This window comes from Pleurodeles waltl, chromosome 9 (genome assembly GCF_031143425.1).
Source record: "Pleurodeles waltl isolate 20211129_DDA chromosome 9, aPleWal1.hap1.20221129, whole genome shotgun sequence".
In the NCBI taxonomy this organism is placed as follows: domain Eukaryota; kingdom Metazoa; phylum Chordata; class Amphibia; order Caudata; family Salamandridae; genus Pleurodeles; species Pleurodeles waltl.
In genome coordinates, this window is record NC_090448.1 from 233,758,774 (window position 1) to 233,776,976 (window position 18,203).

General features: G+C 43.1%; 1 protein-coding gene across 1 annotated transcript in view; it reads left to right on the plus strand.

Annotated features, from left to right (window-relative positions):
• Nucleotides 1–18,203, plus strand: part of NUP210 (nucleoporin 210) — a 462,103-nt gene that overhangs the window by 176,064 nt on the left and 267,836 nt on the right. The window contains exons 16-17 of the mRNA XM_069206618.1: nucleotides 7,767–7,940; nucleotides 16,855–17,047. Of these exons, the coding sequence (XP_069062719.1) occupies nucleotides 7,767–7,940; nucleotides 16,855–17,047 (367 nt within the window). The remainder of the gene's footprint in view (nucleotides 1–7,766; nucleotides 7,941–16,854; nucleotides 17,048–18,203) is intronic.

Consider the following 18,203-nt stretch of genomic DNA (forward strand, 5'->3'; position numbering starts at 1 on the left):
CTCGGACTGCAAGGGAAAAACAAACATAATAAATCCAGTAGACTGAGCAGCCTGTCCCCACTGGAAATTCTGAAAGAAAGACAAAAAGCTATGGAAGCAGCTGCTTCCCTAAGCGGCTCAGATCATGGATCCCCCAAACAATCCCAGGACGACCTAGAACATTCTGAATCAGAGCATGATTCGGAATTCTCGCACACATCCGATAAACAGGGTCCAGATGTGACACCGGGGACCTCGGATAACATCATCTGAGGGAATGTCAGATAGTCACAGCCGTGGGGGCACGGGAACCTGAAGAGAAAGACGTGCCATGCCTGTAATCAAGTCAATGAACGCTGACATCCCTGTGATGTAACCCAGCAGCCTGAATCCAACTGAACATAATACAGATTTGGTGCTATGAAATCGCCATGTGATAGATTCCCGAGGGACGGGGAGAGGATGCCACGATATGCTCTCGGATTCACCTCAGAGCACCCCTGACATTGATGGACTGGTTACAGTTTTTTCACTAGTTTGGGCGAGAGAAGTTTCCACTTTTGTCCTGGGGTTGGGGAGTTGGGCAATTACAGGTTGGGAATATGTTATGGGTTTAGGTAAGTTCCAGAGAACCCTTACTAAGAAGAAGGAGTTACCCATAGATACCATTAACATGATCGGGAGACATGTGAGCCTCCACCTTCTGGGGCTCGCCCGAAACCAGGGGGGAAAATTTCCAACATGACAATGCTAAAATCCTACAAGTTCCTCACGTGGAACATCAGGGGCATGCACTCAATGGTTAAGAGATATAAAGTTTTTTCATACCTACAGAGGAGGGGAGTTCAGATAGCCATGCTCCAAGAAACCCACTTAACACAGACCGAGGGTAGAGCCCTCCAGAAAAGATGGAGAGGCCAGGCATATTATACCTCCTATTCCGCATACTCAAGAGGTGCCCTGATTTGGATCCAAGCGGGAGTCCCTTTCCAAATGACAGACTACTTTATAGATCCCGAGGGGCGATTTGTGGCAATTAGGGGCAGATTAGAGGGCAGGGATTTGGCTTTTATTAATGTATACGCACCAAACACTGATCAGGGAGAGTTTCTTGCACGACTAACTACTTTACTGGCCCCTTACCTACAATCCTCAGTGATACTGGGAGGGGATTTCAACTGCGTGGGAGACCCTAACATGGACCAATCACACCCTCCTTTACAAAGCTCCCCCCTGGTGAGAAAAGCTCGACAATTCACTACATGGCAAACTAATTTGGGTCTAGTTGATGCCTGACGTAGATTGCACCCCACTATTAGAGACTACTCCTTTTTCTCGCAGCTACAAGAACTACACGTTAGATTATACACATTCCTCTGCTCACCAGATGTATAGTCGCAAGTCCCAGACATGGAATATCTGTCCCGCACAATTTCTGATCACAACCCTCTTTTGCTGACCCTGAAGTGGGGGTCCATTGTTCCTCGTAACCCCACGTGGAAGCTCAAACCCGAACTCTTAGAAGATGTCCCCTTTCGTGCTGAGCTACGCCAAAGTGTGGTGCAGTACTTTGAGGACAACAATACAACCACTACTAGCCCTCTGGTGGAGTGGGATGCCTTTTAAGGTGGTGATGCACGGGAGATGTATAGCTGGGACGGTAGGTGTGTGCAGGACACTACTGGGAGACACAGAGCGGGCTGAAGACAAACTACGGGGGGTGGCGAAAAACAGACCGGGGAATCCTTGATTACAAAACACAGTGCAAGACCTTAGGACTTAGGTAACTCATTGCATTACCTCACCCGGGCACATGGAGAGTGGGATAAAGCAGGCCGACTACTCGCGTGGGTGGTTTCACAGTCTGTTAGATTCCACCACCACCCCCCGCCCCCATTACGGACATAACCTTCAGTTTGTCATTTTATGAGGGTTTATACAAAAAAAAGAATCAATCACATTGGAGAACAACCTGAAGACTATTTAACGGAACTGCATTTAAAATCATTGGAGCCTTAACTTACAGAACCATTAGAAGGGAACATCACACTAGCCGAAATCAGTGAGGCCATGAAAGGACTGGCCAGAGGAAAATCACCTGGCACAGATGGGCTCCCCATCTAATTTTATGCTACCTTTGCAGATATACTTTCCCCAAGGTTAGAAAATATATATAAAATCTCTAAGGACCGGGGCTTACTGCCGGAATCCACCCGTATGGCAGTCATAGTTCCCCTTCTCAAACCCGGCAAGGACCCAACAAAAGTGGGAGCTTATAGACCTCTATCCATGCTGAACCTTGACTATAAAATCCTTAGTAAGATCCTGGCAACCAGACTCCTGCCGAAGATGTCCTCCTTGATACACCCAGACCAGGAAGGGTTCATACCAGGGCGAAGTACAGCTGGAAACATCCGTAGACTAATAGCCATCATGAGAGACCTGGCCCCCAATGCCACGGCTTCAGGCGTCTTAGCAGTGGACATAGAAAAAGCTTTTGATAGTTTGGATTGGGAATTCCTTTGTACAGTAATGTCCAAACTCTGACTTGGACCCGAGTATGTCTCTTGGGTAAAATTACTCTATACCAATCCCACAGCCAGAGTCTGCACAGGTCACACAATATCCAACAGGTATGGGGTTGAGCGTGGAACAAGACAGGGTTGCCTTCTGTCTCCTCTTCTGTTTGCCTTGGCAATGGAGCCACTGGCTGCTGCAGCCAGGGCGGGAGAGGGAAGCCCGGGTATACTGGCAGTAGGCGAGAGACACCATATAGCCCTCTATGCAGACGACCTGTTAATATTCCTGGAAGACATCCAGAGAGATTTACCCCTAGTACAACTAATGCTTTCCCGATTTGAGGACCACTCGGGATTAAAAGTGAATTGGGATAAAACAGGTCTGTTTCCATTGAAGGGACAGCAGTCAACACCTCTGAACTTGGGTTTGGTTAGATGGGTGCCGAATGGACCCCCTATTTAAGAGTGAAAGTTTACCACGACTCCAGGACATCCTAGATGGTAATATCGGGAGCACAATGCGCTCCATAAAAACCTGTGTGGCATTCTGGCAGACACTACCATTATCGGTAGCTGGGCGAATAGCGATCCTCAAAATGATTGTAGTGCCGAGGTTGCTATACCATTTCTCAGTGCTGCCGATCTGGATTCCTAGGGCCATCTTTAAGGAACTGGGCACCATGGTAATTCCATTCATATGGGGAAGGGGTAGGAGGAGGGTTGCCCTGACAAAGCTCCAGAGACAACCCACAGATGGCGGCTTGGCAGTTCCTGACTTCGAGACCTACCATTTATCGGCACATCTTCAGTGGCTGGCGCATTGGTTCTCAGACAGATTAAATGCAAAAACGAATGCGAGGGCATCCACCCCACAGGAAAATAGGCTGTTTGAGATACTCTTGAGAATCCCTGGTGACGGGAAACTGGATTCTCCAGAATTAAAGATCCTGAATCAGTGTTGGAAAACTTTTATGCGCAGGATCAAGGTGGAGACCCCTTACTCTACAGAGTAGAGTACCCTTCTAGAGTAGTACCCTTCTATCTTTACAGGCAATACCGCACGGGGGAACTCAGATTGATCTTGGGGAATGGATGGAAGGTGGGATTAACACAGTGGGCACCCTCTTTAGGGATAGCAAACTGATGCCCTTCAAGACCCTTAGGACGGAATTCGACATTCCAGCGGGACACTTCTTAATATATGGGGCATTAAAGGCCAACATACGAAAGCACTGGCGAGGGAAAGGGACAGAGCCCCCCTCTCAGGCGATCTGTACATATCTAACTTACCCAAACGACAAATCTAAGGTAGTTTCAATACTTTATGGGCTGATGAGAACGGACAATATAACGCCTCTGATCTCCCTCAAACAAACATGGGAAAAAGATCTCAACCGGGATATCCCAAAAGAAGAATGGGGACGCATCTTGAAGAACCTCCCCAAAGCGACCAGAAATGCTAGATTTAAACTTATAAACTTTTACGTACTGCACCAAGCTTACCTGACCCCAGCCTGCATAAACAAATACTTTGGTAAGGTAACAGAGTGTTGCCCAAGATGCGGGTCCATCGGCTCTGAGTTCAGCCACATGTTCTGGGAATGTCCCACGTTGGAACCCTTTTAGTCGGAGGTGTGCCGGACTTTGGCACATCTCCTGAGTAAGGAAGTAACCTGCACTATGGCTAATTGTCTCTTACACGCCTTTACTCACTCGGCAAAACACAAAATCACAGATAGATTCCAGGACTTGGCCATATCTCTGGCTAAAAGGGAGATCGCATCTAATTGGAAAAACCCCAGGGGCCCCAGGGTACCAACATGGAAGAGTGAACTACTTAAATGGGCAAATGCGGAGGGAATACTTCTCCAGCGTGAATCCAGGAGCGGGATTAGACCCCCCGAAGTGGCAGAGGGCTGGGAAGTAATAATGAACACACTTAGAGAAGATACCGCACCCTAAGGTTTCCACGGATGGTAATACCACCGGCGTTATATACACGGCAAAAGGGGTCACGACAATCAGCCACTAATTAGAACCCGGACCTCATATCCAAGAATTAAGATGGAGGAGTAGTAGACCATGCTCAACCCAAAATATCAAACCACACTTAAGCACTACATGGGACACTTCAGGAACAATACCAACACCTGAACAAGGGTTCTCGGAAGAGAGAGATAGGGAGGGACTAGGAGGGGGGATTGTATATATAGATATTAGTACTAATCTTGTTTGACTACTTAGATAATGCCACGCCAGAATATATGATAGAATTGTTTTACTGATAAAATGTTAATAAGAACTTCCCCGGGGATAGGGAACATATGTATGAGAAGTAATGACTATGTAAAACTCTTAATAAAATCTGGTTTAAAAAAAAAAAATCACCCTGTAAGTAATCTAGAAAAAGGCAGTATGATAAAAAAACAACTTCCATAAAAATTAGGAAGACTTTTGTGCATGACCTAGAGACAACTGTATCCGAATTACATGCTCCCACATATTAGGCCATAGTGGATAGTAGTATGTACTAGAAGGATAAGAATGTCATAAGCAGACTATTTGAGAGAACTTGCAAAGACCGTATGGGACTGTTATATGTGATCTCATCACTAATGTCATTAAATGACATAATTTGAGAAGTTATCCCTGATGTCATGTGTGGGGGTCACTAGCAGTACTTGGCAGGGGCATGCTTTATGGTTTGCATAATATAGGACTGGTCAGTTTCAGTGGTTTTATGTTTAGCATTGCCACCAACCCTTCCCATCGGACCAACTGTATGTGACATTCAGCCATGTGTAGTGGAATCTAGGAGCGGGCCCAGACTGTGCCTTGGACTTGCCTCTGTCACAACTGCCCTAGCTTTATCCTTCACCTGGCTGACATTTCTACAGTGCTCACCATGTATAGCCATTAGCCAGACACAGGTACACTATGGGGCCATGGGTTTCAGGATTCAAAGTAACAATAACATAAATAAAAGAATATTGAATAAAAAAAAAAAATTACTCAACCAAAAAGCCATCAAAAGAGTTGGCCACATAATCTGTGTACCTACATGCAGATCCACTGATAGTGTGACAAAACGGGAAGAATTTTCTGAGAGCAGTAGTTTTACCTCTTGGTATCCTAAGACCACATGTTCTCTAACAGTAAGGGGATAGTCTCATTTACCACCTGCAACGAACTCCCGCCTCCTTCCAAAAAATGATTTTGTCAGACAGTAGGCTTCAGTGCCTGGATCCCATAATTTCTGGTGCAACTAAAGTTTTCATTTACAGCCATTCAATCAGTGTGTTCCACAAAGCCCACCTCTGTCCATGAGCCCACATTGAACAAAGTAAAAATATGTCCTCATCCCAGTGCTTAATTTGTAAATAAAACCATGCCGGTGCTCAAAGCCCTCCTCTTAAACACGTGGCTGCTGCAATTAAATGTGGGGACACTGAATACTGAGGCAGCGTAATCCTGAAGCCATCTCGGACCTCTTCAATCCATTTAAAGCCTCTCCAGCTCACTTTTGCAGCTTTCTGCTTTCTCTCATTGTGACGCTTTTTCGTTTTTCTCTTCCTCCGTCTTTGCCATGTGTGTCTTTTGCCTGCAGCAAATTCTTGGGGCAGAAGAATAAGCACCGGCCTTCAAAAATAACTGCCGGTGCTCAGCACCGGAAACAACAAGCACAAATTAAGCACTGCCTCATCCAATCATATGCCTTTAATTTTCAAGTTTTGGTGGACATCCTTGGCACATTTAAACTGGAATCTGTTGTCAAGCTATCCATATAGTTTTGGTTCCTCATTTGACCTTTTTTGTGCACAAATGGCTGAACAATTTTTCTGTGATTTTTTTCACCCGAGTATGAAGGAATCTTCACGTGGACCACACCACTGTACCTCCTCCAGGTTTGCCACAAATTCGTCCAATGGTTTCTGCGATAGCTTTGAGAGACGTTTCCCTATTGCAGTAGACAAGCTCATTGTTATGTGTGCTTGTGCTTGGTGTGCTAGAGTGTTGGGGCATTATGACATGGATGAGTTCTATTGCGTCTGCGACGTGTAGAACCGATTCATGTCAGTTGAGCCTGGGAGGTCATTGCCGATGGACCTGTTTCCTGTAACTGATAAACTTAAATAAAGGAGAACATTGTTTACTGTCGGAACCTGCGTTGGTCCTCTCTGCGGGGCCACTTCACTCATTTAGGTACATTTGAACCCCTAACAAATATTGACAAATCGTTCCACAGTTACTAAAGAAGCAAAAATTCTAGGCATTACTGGACTTGTCACCAACTCTGAAATATGTTAAATAACATAGAAGTATACGTAGGCGTTGATTTACTGCACCCATATTTTGAATGCTTAGTAAACATCTTATTGATCAACGTTAAAATCAAAACATGTAAACGTAACGTGTAAAAGTAGGGTTAGTCATTGATAAGTGATTATTTTCCTATTAAAGCAGTCTAAATCATTTAATATTATCGTTCCATTGCAAAACACGTCTTTTTAATCCTGACTCTATCTTAGTTTGGAAAGTTTGCAGTTGGTATATTGGCATGTGGAAACGCTGCTATTATTTCTATTCATCATTTACCAGTAATCTGCATAGTGGTATCCTTCGACTTGCTGTAGCCTGGCTCTGATATAGGAACCATAGAAAAAGTACGGTCCTAGGGAACGGACATGATTGGATGGGGTTATGGGTCTCTAGGCGCACCTGGAATGAAGAACACGTCCTGATACGTTCAAGAAATCATGGTTTAGTATAAAAAGCGTCAATTTAATGTGAAAGAAAAAAATCGTGTAGGCAATTGGATTTTTGATCCTAGAGTTGAGTGAGGAGCTCCGATGCCTGAAGAACTCATGCTGAGGCTTGCTGGTTTTATTTCTTTTGCTTGTGTTTTTGATCAGCAACAAATATTAAATTATGTGAAATCTGCACAGTAGTAAATGTAGATACATTCAGAGTCTTGATCATTTCTCTTTTTTAGTGTGTATGCTATGGTTGAAAAACAGTGTCTGGTTTCTAGAAATTAAGCCCCATAATCGCGCAATCCATTTGTCTCCTTCATGTTACATTTTATTTAGTGTATAATTCATGCATAATGCTCAGTCAGTATTACCACTGTGCTCTTTCATTGGTTAAATCCTCCGCGCGTGATCTCTGTTGTAAACATGTGGGAGTCCGGTAACTGTGCAGTGATCTGAGTGCTGATTCACATAGCACAGCGTGATTTAGCTAATTTTCTGCTTTTGCTTTGTGCAGGTAATAGCGCTGACAGTTGGAAACAAACCCTCTGTAACAAACCCTTTCCCGGCTATTGAGCCTGCTGTTGTGAAATTCATCTGTGCTCCCCCATCAAGGCTTGCGTTGACTCCCGTCTATGCAAATCCTCAGTTTGATGCCTCATGCCCATTACTACAGCAAAACAAGCAGGTGGTAAGTAAATAACGTATTTAAAGTGTATTTTAAAGTGTTTCGTTTTTGTTAAATCTACGGAGTTTCAAGCTGCAAATGTGATTTCAGTGAGAAAACTTTCCAAAATAAAGAACATCTGACTATAGTTGTAGAAGCCATACACAGTGATCAACCCAGTGAATCCGCACTTGTCTGCTCATGCATTGGTCATAGAGGCAGAGCATGACAATTTGATTTTATTGATAAATGAGCATGCACATGTTCGATATTCTTAACTGGCGGTACTGGAAGCTACTTCTGCAGCTCGTCGTCACTGTTTATTCATGTGTTAGTTAAAACTGAGCTTGTAGAATAACACAGTACAGATGTCTCAATCGTCAATTAACATCTCATAATATCCTTAACTGCATCTAACTCCGATCCTAATTACTTTAAAACCATGCATTAAAAAAAAAAAACAGTTGTTGCAAAAAGTCCATCATAGTGTGAACGTGTGTCCCGTAAAATATTAATAAATATAATCACTAGGTCCGTCAATAAATTGGTAGGGGATTAAAAGAAAACATGAAGTGCGTACTGCTCGTATTTTTCCAGGATCATTGATTGTTGCATAAAAGCATTATTCTACGAGCACTAAATGAGATCACTAGCATTACAATCTTTCATGGGAGTTGGCGGCATTCAATTGCATCCGTAACTGTTCTGTAGAGTTTTTATTTGCACTGTCCTGTACCACACACAAGAATGTTTCACACATCCACTTCTTACTTCATGCAGGTGTGTACACCCTCTTTAGTTCTCTTTTGATGTGGATCAGAGCCTGATTTTCTCATGCTCAACAATTATGTATGTAGTGCCTGAGCGCTGTTTTACCTTTAGGTTTTATGCTGTTTTTCACACTTCTCTTTTCTTCCTTCAGTTTCTGCAGTTTATGCTGAAACATGCTTTAAGCCATGCTTATTTTGTTTATATCCCGATTGCTTGTTTGTCCTCTGATGCATTCCATTGCTGTCTGTTTACAGTTGCTACAGATTTCTCTAGAACCAGCTAGCACTAATACAGAACAAGTACTTGACATAATAGCCTTCGTTAGAGACCCAGGCTGCAGGATACCAGAGGAACTGGCGGTTCATCTCCCCATGGTTCTTTTGCTTTAGGGTTCTCTGGCCTCCCATTTCTCCCAGGACAAATTGAAATCTAGTGTAGAAAGATCTTACATATCCAGCATGCCGCACACCAGTTTCTCAGTCGATCAGGCGTGCTGTAATGTGTTGTGGTATATACCTGAGGCTTGCTAGCATGCTGCCATTCTCTTCTCACACTAGACTCCTTATCGCGTGCCTAGGGTACCATGAAGAGAGCCAGAAAGATTATTACATCTCCTTTGGGATCAACTTCTTCCCAGATTCCAGAGCTTACCCGTACAGTTCGTATTGGTTCAGTTGATCCGGAAGAAGTTACAGTCCAAGTGGGCTACGTAGTCTGCTCAAATATGAAGCAACAATCATAATTTTCCTTTTGTCTCCTCTTCAGTCTGCTGTGATGTTGGGTGATTTTTTGAAGTGTAATATGTAATCTTCAATAAGGAGGCAGAACTGTCTGTATTCTTCCTGTAAAAGATGTATACATTCTGGTGTGCAAAAACTAAACTTGTGGTACAAGTTCAACGGTTAGATTTTCTTGCCCACATACTATGACCAGGACAGGTATACAAATGTGGCAAAGAACTGGCTGATAAGAAACTTTCGAGATCCAAGGGAGTTACTGGCGCTTCCACTAGGTGTGTAAACAACAGTATTTTGAGTGCAGACAGGCATGTTTGAGCACATCATATGATTGAAGCCCAGGAGAAGGTCAGTGATATTAGCCAGACCAGTGTTCTTTCCACTTGTGAAGGCTTTTGAGGCCTGTACAAATAGAACCTACTTTGACTTCAGGCATCTGGCAACTGCCTTCAATTCCAAACCAATCCAAATGGAGATGATGCCACAGCAGTGATAAAGAAGTGGCAATTAATTTCTCAGTGTTTTCACTGTCAATCCTGGCCTCATCTCGTCTTAATTATACTCTATTAAAGGCTTTCCTTTTATTATCCATATTGAACTCCAGTCATCAACAATTCATTGCTACAGATATGCTATTCTCTACATACCCTGACACTTCCACATATAGGTCACTTTTGCCTCGGTTCTCAACTTAGGAATTTCCAGTATAGGTTGAGAGCCTCCTCCTGTTTGGAGTGGTTGAGCTAGTTCTGCCTGCAGAGGGCCAGCGATAATACTCCTTGTCGCGTCCTTGTATGGAAAATGGGGTCAGATTTTTTTTCCCCCCATTTTCTATCTTTAAATTCGTTCCTCTGCAGATGCCCAAGATGCTGACTTCTAGCTGCTGTCAAGAAGAATACCTTCATGTGTTCCAAGGACGTAGAGGAGGTTAATGTTCATCTAGCAGTCGTGTTTGGATAGAAGTACAACATCTGCTTTGTGGTGAGAACCGACTATTACTAGTACAGGGCACTGTCCTTCAGTATAACATAGCCCCTAGGCCTCCACAAAAATTGAAGCTTTGGGGGCAACTGCTTTTTTCGTAGCAAACAATGCAGGGCTACCCTTAGTGCTGACAATTTTATTAAGGGTAACTAACAGACTCTAGTCTAGCCCTCGGGTTATATTTCATGTTGGTTTATCAGTGAGCAACTTAAATATCCTAACGGCGCGCAGAGGTGGTACTGCTTAAGAAATATCTCTGGATCCAGAAAATCTAAGGTAAGGAATCTGCATCTAGATATTGTCTCTACCTGATACGGCACTACAGAAGGTAAGTAACTAGCCTAAACAATTATCCAGTTTGTATAGCATTCTAAAGTTGCAGTGCAATTCCGTTTTCTGAAAACATATTGGCCATTAGACAGATTGTGGACCACTACTTGGAAAAAATGGCATATCGTATGGTAGGTTCAGAGGCTCTTTAGACTACAGACACCTGCGTAGTATCCTCGGACAAAGATTAACTTTGCAGAGCACTATGGTTTGTAGTTGGATTATTGGATATGGTATGTCACTCTTCTTTAGTCTCAACTTGGATGTGATGGGTTTATCTTACTCAACTTCTTGAATGTGTGTGCTTTTAGCTACTGTGACCACTAATCATGTTGAAACCGTCTTGTCATAGGAAATAAGGTAGATTTACTGCTGAGATCTGTCCAACAGTCCCTTTTTGGATAGACCAGTTTTATCCATCCACATACATGTGTTCTAACAGCTGCCTTTCTTCCCTTCAATGCTTTAGTTCCACTTCCAGCTCTCTGTTCCAGAGTGATAGGATTCTATTCAAGATAACCACATAGCCGTTTTACATATAGACACAATGGAAAACTCACATATCACTGCTCAGGTTGGGAAGGCATTGTGACTCCTCACACAAGTCAGACTTTGTTAACTCCATCTTACAGAGCATGGGGCATTTTCCAGTTTTTAGTTGAACAATCGCTCAATTAAATGGAGCGCCTGAGACATTCTAAATCTTCCCATCTCAAATGTAAACTTTTCCTAATAGAATTTGTAACTCTCGGATTAGCAAAATGCCAACCAAGCTGACCTAGAAATGTGCTGAGCCCTGTGACGTTTGTCAGCAAAACATTTAAGCAAGTGCTAGCAATGCCAAACTAAAAATGACGAAGGCATGTTTCTCTTCCTGGCACAGTATTGCAGCTTTCAATTGGTTAAATATAATTCAAATCAACCTGGAATAAGTAACTGCAGCTCCTGACACACGTTTCACTCTTAATGTTAGTCAGAGTTGCATAGTTTGGTTCAGACAGAAGGTGGCTACCCAGGGAAAGTTTAAACAAAGCCCTGGCAAACTTAGAGTGCTGCATACGTTATGAAAAAAATCAAGTAGAGAAATCTGGATAGTTACCATTCTTTAAACGGAGAGCTGCTCCTTTAAATGGAGCTTATCACCAACACCACCAGCACTCGAAATCTGCCCACTTTACCTGTCTGGTTTTCTAGTAGACTTTGAAAACAAAGCTCATGCCAGCCTTGGATCTTGCTGCTTGCCATAAATTCCTTCCAACAGATGCTTGTCTTTTGTCTGTGGGGTAAGATTTTCCACATAGATAGTAAATAAATAAAAAACACAAATAAAAACAATAAATTGAAATGCTCTGTGTACTGTCCCTTCCTCATGGAGCAGTAAAATGTAGGAAGTAATGAAATTAAAACATTGAATAGCAGATGGAATTAAAGACATAGGTCTTGGGACCGCCAATTTCGCAGTGGCGGTTGGACTGCTGCACTCCAGGTGGTCGGACTGCCAGGGAACCGCTGTCCCCGCCAGGAACATGGTTCCCGACAGGCTGACGGCAGCCGGACTTGTGCTCAGCCACGGCAGCGCTGAGTTTAGCACTGCCACGCTGATCACAAGTCTGGTTTCCGCCAGCCTTTTCATGGCGGGGACCCCGCTGTGAAAATGCTGTCAGAAACCCAGTGCTGGAGGACACGGGGGGCCCCTGCACTGCCCATGACCATGACTGCCACAGGGGAGCCAAGACCAATGCCTGCAGCACGGTTTCCATTGGCCTCGCTGGAAGAAACCTCTGATTTCAGAGGTTTCTGCTGGTCAGCTCAGTGGAAACCTTGTGCTAGGACGCAGGGGTGGAGACCTCCAGCTCTGTGGCTGTCTCTTCTCCATGGGTCTGGCAGTCCTGGTTTCGGACCGCCAGACTCGTAATTAGGCCCATAGTGCCAAAATGTGACACTTTTGCAAATGTGGTGGCGTTTGACACTTTTTACTCATTTCCATTTGTTTCTTTTTGCTGCTCACAATCATCTTGAGGGATACAAACACTTTTTAATTGAATTGTTTTAAACCTGTACCACTCTGGGGAAGGAAAGATCTGGGGGCTGGTTGAAGGGGGGGTGTGTGTGTGTGTGTGTGTGTGTGTGTGTGTGTGTGTTTTTTTATCCAACAATATCCCTCCATTTCCTTTGGCAAGGAAAGGAGGATCTTAAAAAAAATCATCAAAAAAATAAAAAAAAATCCTAGTCTGCAGTTGGGAGGCAGAAGCTTGATATTAGTGGCTGGCAAGATGTTAAGGATTAACATAGGGGCAAGGAGTGGAGGAGGGGATTTATTGATGGTGTTTAGACCAGGCTAAGTGTGAAGAGGAAAGAATCTCCACTGTTAGAATTATGGGGCTGACGATTGGGAGGAGGCTGGACCAACCAAATCGAATGGCTTGTTGGTAAGACTGGGGAAATATTGTCTACTCTGCAGACCAGTGGCAATGCATATTTGTAACACCCTCTTTTCCTGGTCTGAGTGAAGGGCTGTTGAAAAATCTGTGTTTGTGGTTCTGCCCACATTAGTCTAAAGTAGTCATTTTTTTTTTTTTTTTTTGTCCCTGATATTTTCATTTCTCTCTTTTTTTAAATTTATTTTTATTTTTTTATTTTAGCAAAGGGGTGCATTTCCCCAACCCGAAAGCAACATGATACATTAGTCAGTGGCGTTTGTTTTCTTGGAGTGTTCATCCCCGCCCCCACTAGGCATACACATTTCATTTGCATTTTTTTCCCCGTCTTTGGTTTGTGAACATATAAATAACACATAAATGTTAGCAATACAATTCAAGGAAACAAGATGGCTAACCTCTGAAGGCGCCTGAGAGATTCCAGATAATTCAATTGTATGACAATGCCAACACTGGGAAAATTCAAGTAATCTTATTGCATCTTTTTATTTTTCAAATTATTCTAGATGTTATCAAAATAGTAATGACAATACATCAAACTGGCACATGTTGTGCCCACAGTGTTGTTTGCTTGTAATGTAAATAAGGGTGAAAGACAGTATACCAAACCTATCAACAGTACCAAATGAGTAAGATAGTAAGGCCCTCATTATGACTTCGGGGGTCTTTTTGCAAGACCGCCGAAGCCGCTGCCGCCAACAGACTTCCAGTGTTGGCGGTCTGCAGACCACCATATTTGGAGTAGCACAGGATTTCTGCCCATTAATGGGTGGAAATCTGGCCCTGTCAGCCTGGCTGGAGGAAGAGAGGCGGTTCCACCGCCACCCCAACAGGGCTTCGCCCGCCGTATTACGATGCGTAATACGGGGTGGTGGTATCCTGCACGGCGGTGCTGGCAGTGGCAGATGCCAGGACGCATCCCCTCCTGGGTGACCATCTCGCCGAAACAGGTAAGTGGGCCATCTGAAAGGGGGGGGGGGTGTTTGGTGCATGTGTGTGGTGTGCACGTGTATGTGTAGCAGAATAGGTGTGTGTCTCTATGTAGGTGTGCATTGGGGAGAGGGGTGTGTCTGGGTGCGTGTATGTGTGCGAATGGGGTTGTCTGTGTGCAAGGGTGCAATGAGGGGGGGTGTGTGCAAAGTGTGAGGATGAGAGGGGTGTGCGCAAGTGTGCAGGTGGGGGATGTATGCATGTATGCATATGTGTGAGAGGGGTGTGCGTATGTTAGTGTGGGAGTGGGTGGGGGTGTTAGTATGGATGTGTGCATTGGGGTGTTTGGAAGTGTGTGAATGCGTGGGGAGGTGTCTGCATGTGTGTGGACGTTTGGGGGTGCTTGTGCTTGCAGCAGGAATGGGGATTCCTGTCACATGGTGCGTTACCGCCAGGATTTTCATGGTGGGGTGACCGCCGCAAAAAGCTTGGCGGTTCGCTGCCTCCCAGTATGGCTGGCGACCTTAGGCCTGTTGCCGGCCCCGATGAGCTCACCGCAGGCTGGGTCGATGCGACCTCACTTGCGGGCCGGGCGGCGTTTTGGCGGTTTGGCTGCAGCCAAATCCCACAGCTCATAATGTGGCAGCCTTTAGTGCCGGGTCCGCAGTGGTTAGACCACCGCCGCTAGTTTGACGATGTCATGACCACCAAACTCATAATAAGGGCCTAAGTGCCCATCAAATTCATTGTGCTTTCGCTTAACTATATTTTTTAATTTTCCATTGCTAATCTTGCCTGTGGTGATTCTCCAAATTACATTGGAAAATCAAATAACTTTTGACTATTTTGGTGAATCTGCACCAGTGTTGCTCCATGGTTTGATGCACATGGATTTAATTGGTGCGGGCATCGTTAATAATGGTACAAAAATCGATTTTCCTTTTAGGGGTTTTATCATCCTTTACTTCGGAGGATCAAATGTTGTCTTTTTAAAACATATATTTGTGGATAGAAGCAGCTGTTCTAGCTCAACAATATTTCCTTGACCTGCTGAAGACATTTACTACTAACATGTCTACTAATTATTCTAGATATTCAAATTCTAACATTGGAGAGTATGTCTATATATTTTGGTCCTGCCCTCACCTTACTGGTGTGGTATTGTCAATTTTTCTACATGGGGGATCACTTTGAATACTCAAGCAATGTTCAGACACCACTTGTGAGAGGAAAGTAGCTATAGGATAAGGTGTAGTTCTCATTCCTCCTTCATTGTTTGGAGTTGGACATTGTGGTAATGATTATGGTTATGTATTTTATTATGGCTAACTGGAATTCAGATCAACTTCTTTTATACACCATTTAGTTGACTAAGATGTAGCGAAATCTGTCAGATTTTCTTTTTCATCTCGACATTTGATAAGGTTTGGGCCATTTGTGATCTAGTAACTCATTACAGCTAATGGGGTTGATTATACTTTATTTTCATAAGTATACCTTTACTGCATACTTGTTTCCAGAATATTCTTCTCTCTATGATGCTGCATTCTTTTGTTTGCAGCATAGAGCAATGCTTTGTCAATTAGTCACATCATTTGCACATTTTGTATTTTTCTGTTTTTAAAGAAACGCCTTTCCAGAATCTCACTTTAGAATCCTTAAATACCAAATGGAAACACTTTGTTAGTATTAAATAACAAGAGTATTAAATCATAACTTTTAAGTTATGTATATTTGTACATGGAGAATAGCTGTTGACTTATCAAGTGGTTGTAAGGCTTCCACTTCATATAATTTCCTGAAAGGGAATGCATAGGAAGCCCCAAGGGATGTGTTTCTTAAATAGTTGAGTACATCTTTTGTGCTGGAAAAACTTTGAGGGTGGGTTATTGGGTAGTGAAACTAGAAACAGTATTTGAAGCAGTGCTGTGTGAGTGATCATTCGAGGAGGGGTGTAAACTTTACATAAAAGTAAAATTACCCATTATTCGGGACAGTCCTTCTCCATTCTTTTTCAATTATTTGAGAAGTCAACACATTTAGACAAAAACATGTGCTGCAACTCCATAAGTTTAATGTATGTGCAATGAACCTGTGCTTTCAGTGTCATATAAGAGTATATGTAGGAAATGAAACTTGAAATAGCAAATGGTTTAAGAGGTATTGGAGATCAAGGATCAGGGTGAAATGATCAAAACTTTCTGCTAATTGACAAACCACAAGGAACCCTCAGTGAATTACCGGAATCCGGAGCTCCGAAGGTGTCATTACTGGAAGCAGAGACCCCGAGCATAAGCATTTTCAATGATTTGAACGAAAACAATACACCAACAAATACAGACACTAGCATTCATCAAACAAGTACACAAATGATTAAATATTTTATTTAATTCACAAATTATCGATTTTTGTTTTCTAAATTCAGCTGAGGCCATTCATCGGCTTTACTATATTACATTTGATGCACTTGCACTACTCCCTTGAATCAATCTGAGGATACTAACTTAATTTTTAGCATCCGATTTCAAATTCCTTCACATTTACAGAATAGCTTAACATTTTCAATTTTCAATTTTACTTCTTTATTTATATACTCTTTATTAATCTGTTAATATTTTGTAACTTTCAAAGCAGTCACAGCCCATCTGCGTAGGCTTTGTGAATCCCCAAGGTGTGCCCAAGAACCACTGCAGTAGACAGATGCTGAAATGTGATTTTTATATTTTGCTCGTAATTGTTTTTTCTCAGGTACCAGTTTCCAACTACCGGAACCCAGTATTGGATTTAACTGCTTTTGATCAGCAAGGACGCCAGTTTGATAACTTCAGCTCACTTGACATTGTCTGGGAGTCTACGAAAGTCTTACTGGCTAGCATTGAGAACACTATGCCAATGCAGCTAACACTGAAAAATGATGGAAGCGGTCAGAAGAAACAGCACGGTAATGTACAGATTTATTAAGGTATTTTAAGAGCACATTTGAAAGAAAGTCAATGTAATTTTAGAATTTTCATTTTATGTGTGAAAAGAGCTGTTCTTTAAACAAAACAAAACTAGTGATGTAATGAATTGTGAATGAACTAAGCAGAGTTTCATAGGCAGTACATTTTGCTCTCCTGTTAGTGGAACCAGTGGGCTAAAAAGATGTACCACGTAGACTTAAATTACATAAGAGACATTGCATTTGCACACAATAACCATAACAAGTAGCATTAACACAGTTATTGTCTTCCTGAAACTTTGACAACTAGATCACTTGACCAAGAATGGAAAGATGAAATGTGCTTTATATGATGTGATTACTTTTTTTGTCACACTCTGAGCAAAAACTGCTCTACCCTCTTGACTATTCAAAACTAAACTGTATTCCTGCAGATGTTAATACAATGAATAGAATTTATGTAAAAAATAAGGAAAGTGGCATCTGCATTTAAAGGATACTTTTTTGCTTAGTGTTGGTTTTTTCTACTGCTCAGAGAATTGCTAAGGTTTAACACCAGTAATGATAACTAGCAAACCTTAATGTATCAGAAAAAGAAATTTAGAATTGAGCTTAGGAAACAGTATCTTTTAAGTAACTCCCCAAACTTTAATCTGAATTCAGAGTATTGATTTTCAGTGGTTTTGTTCTTAACTATGCTCTAGTTAAGGTTGATAGTAATAATAATAATAATATTTATAAAGCGCGCTACTCACCCGTGAGGGTCTCAAGGCGCTAGGGGAGGGGGTTACTGCTGCTCGAAGAGCCAGGTCTTGAGCTGCCTCCGGAATGCGAGGTGGTCCTGGGTGGTCCTGAGGTTGGCGGGGAGGGAGTTCCATGTCTTGGCCGCCAGGTAGGAGAAGGATTTCCCACCTGCCGTTGTGTGGCGGATGCGAGGGACGGCGGCGAGTGAGAGGTTGGCGGAGCGAAGTTGACGGGTGGGCGTGTAGAAACTGAGGTGATGGTTGAGGTATTCGGGTCCCTTGTTGTGGAGGGCTTTGTGCGCGTGGGTGAGGACCCTGAAGGTGATCCTTTTGTTGATGGGTAGCCAGTGCAGGTGTCTCAGGTGGGCGGAGATGTGGCTGTTGCGGGGTATGTCGAGGATGAGGCGAGCGGA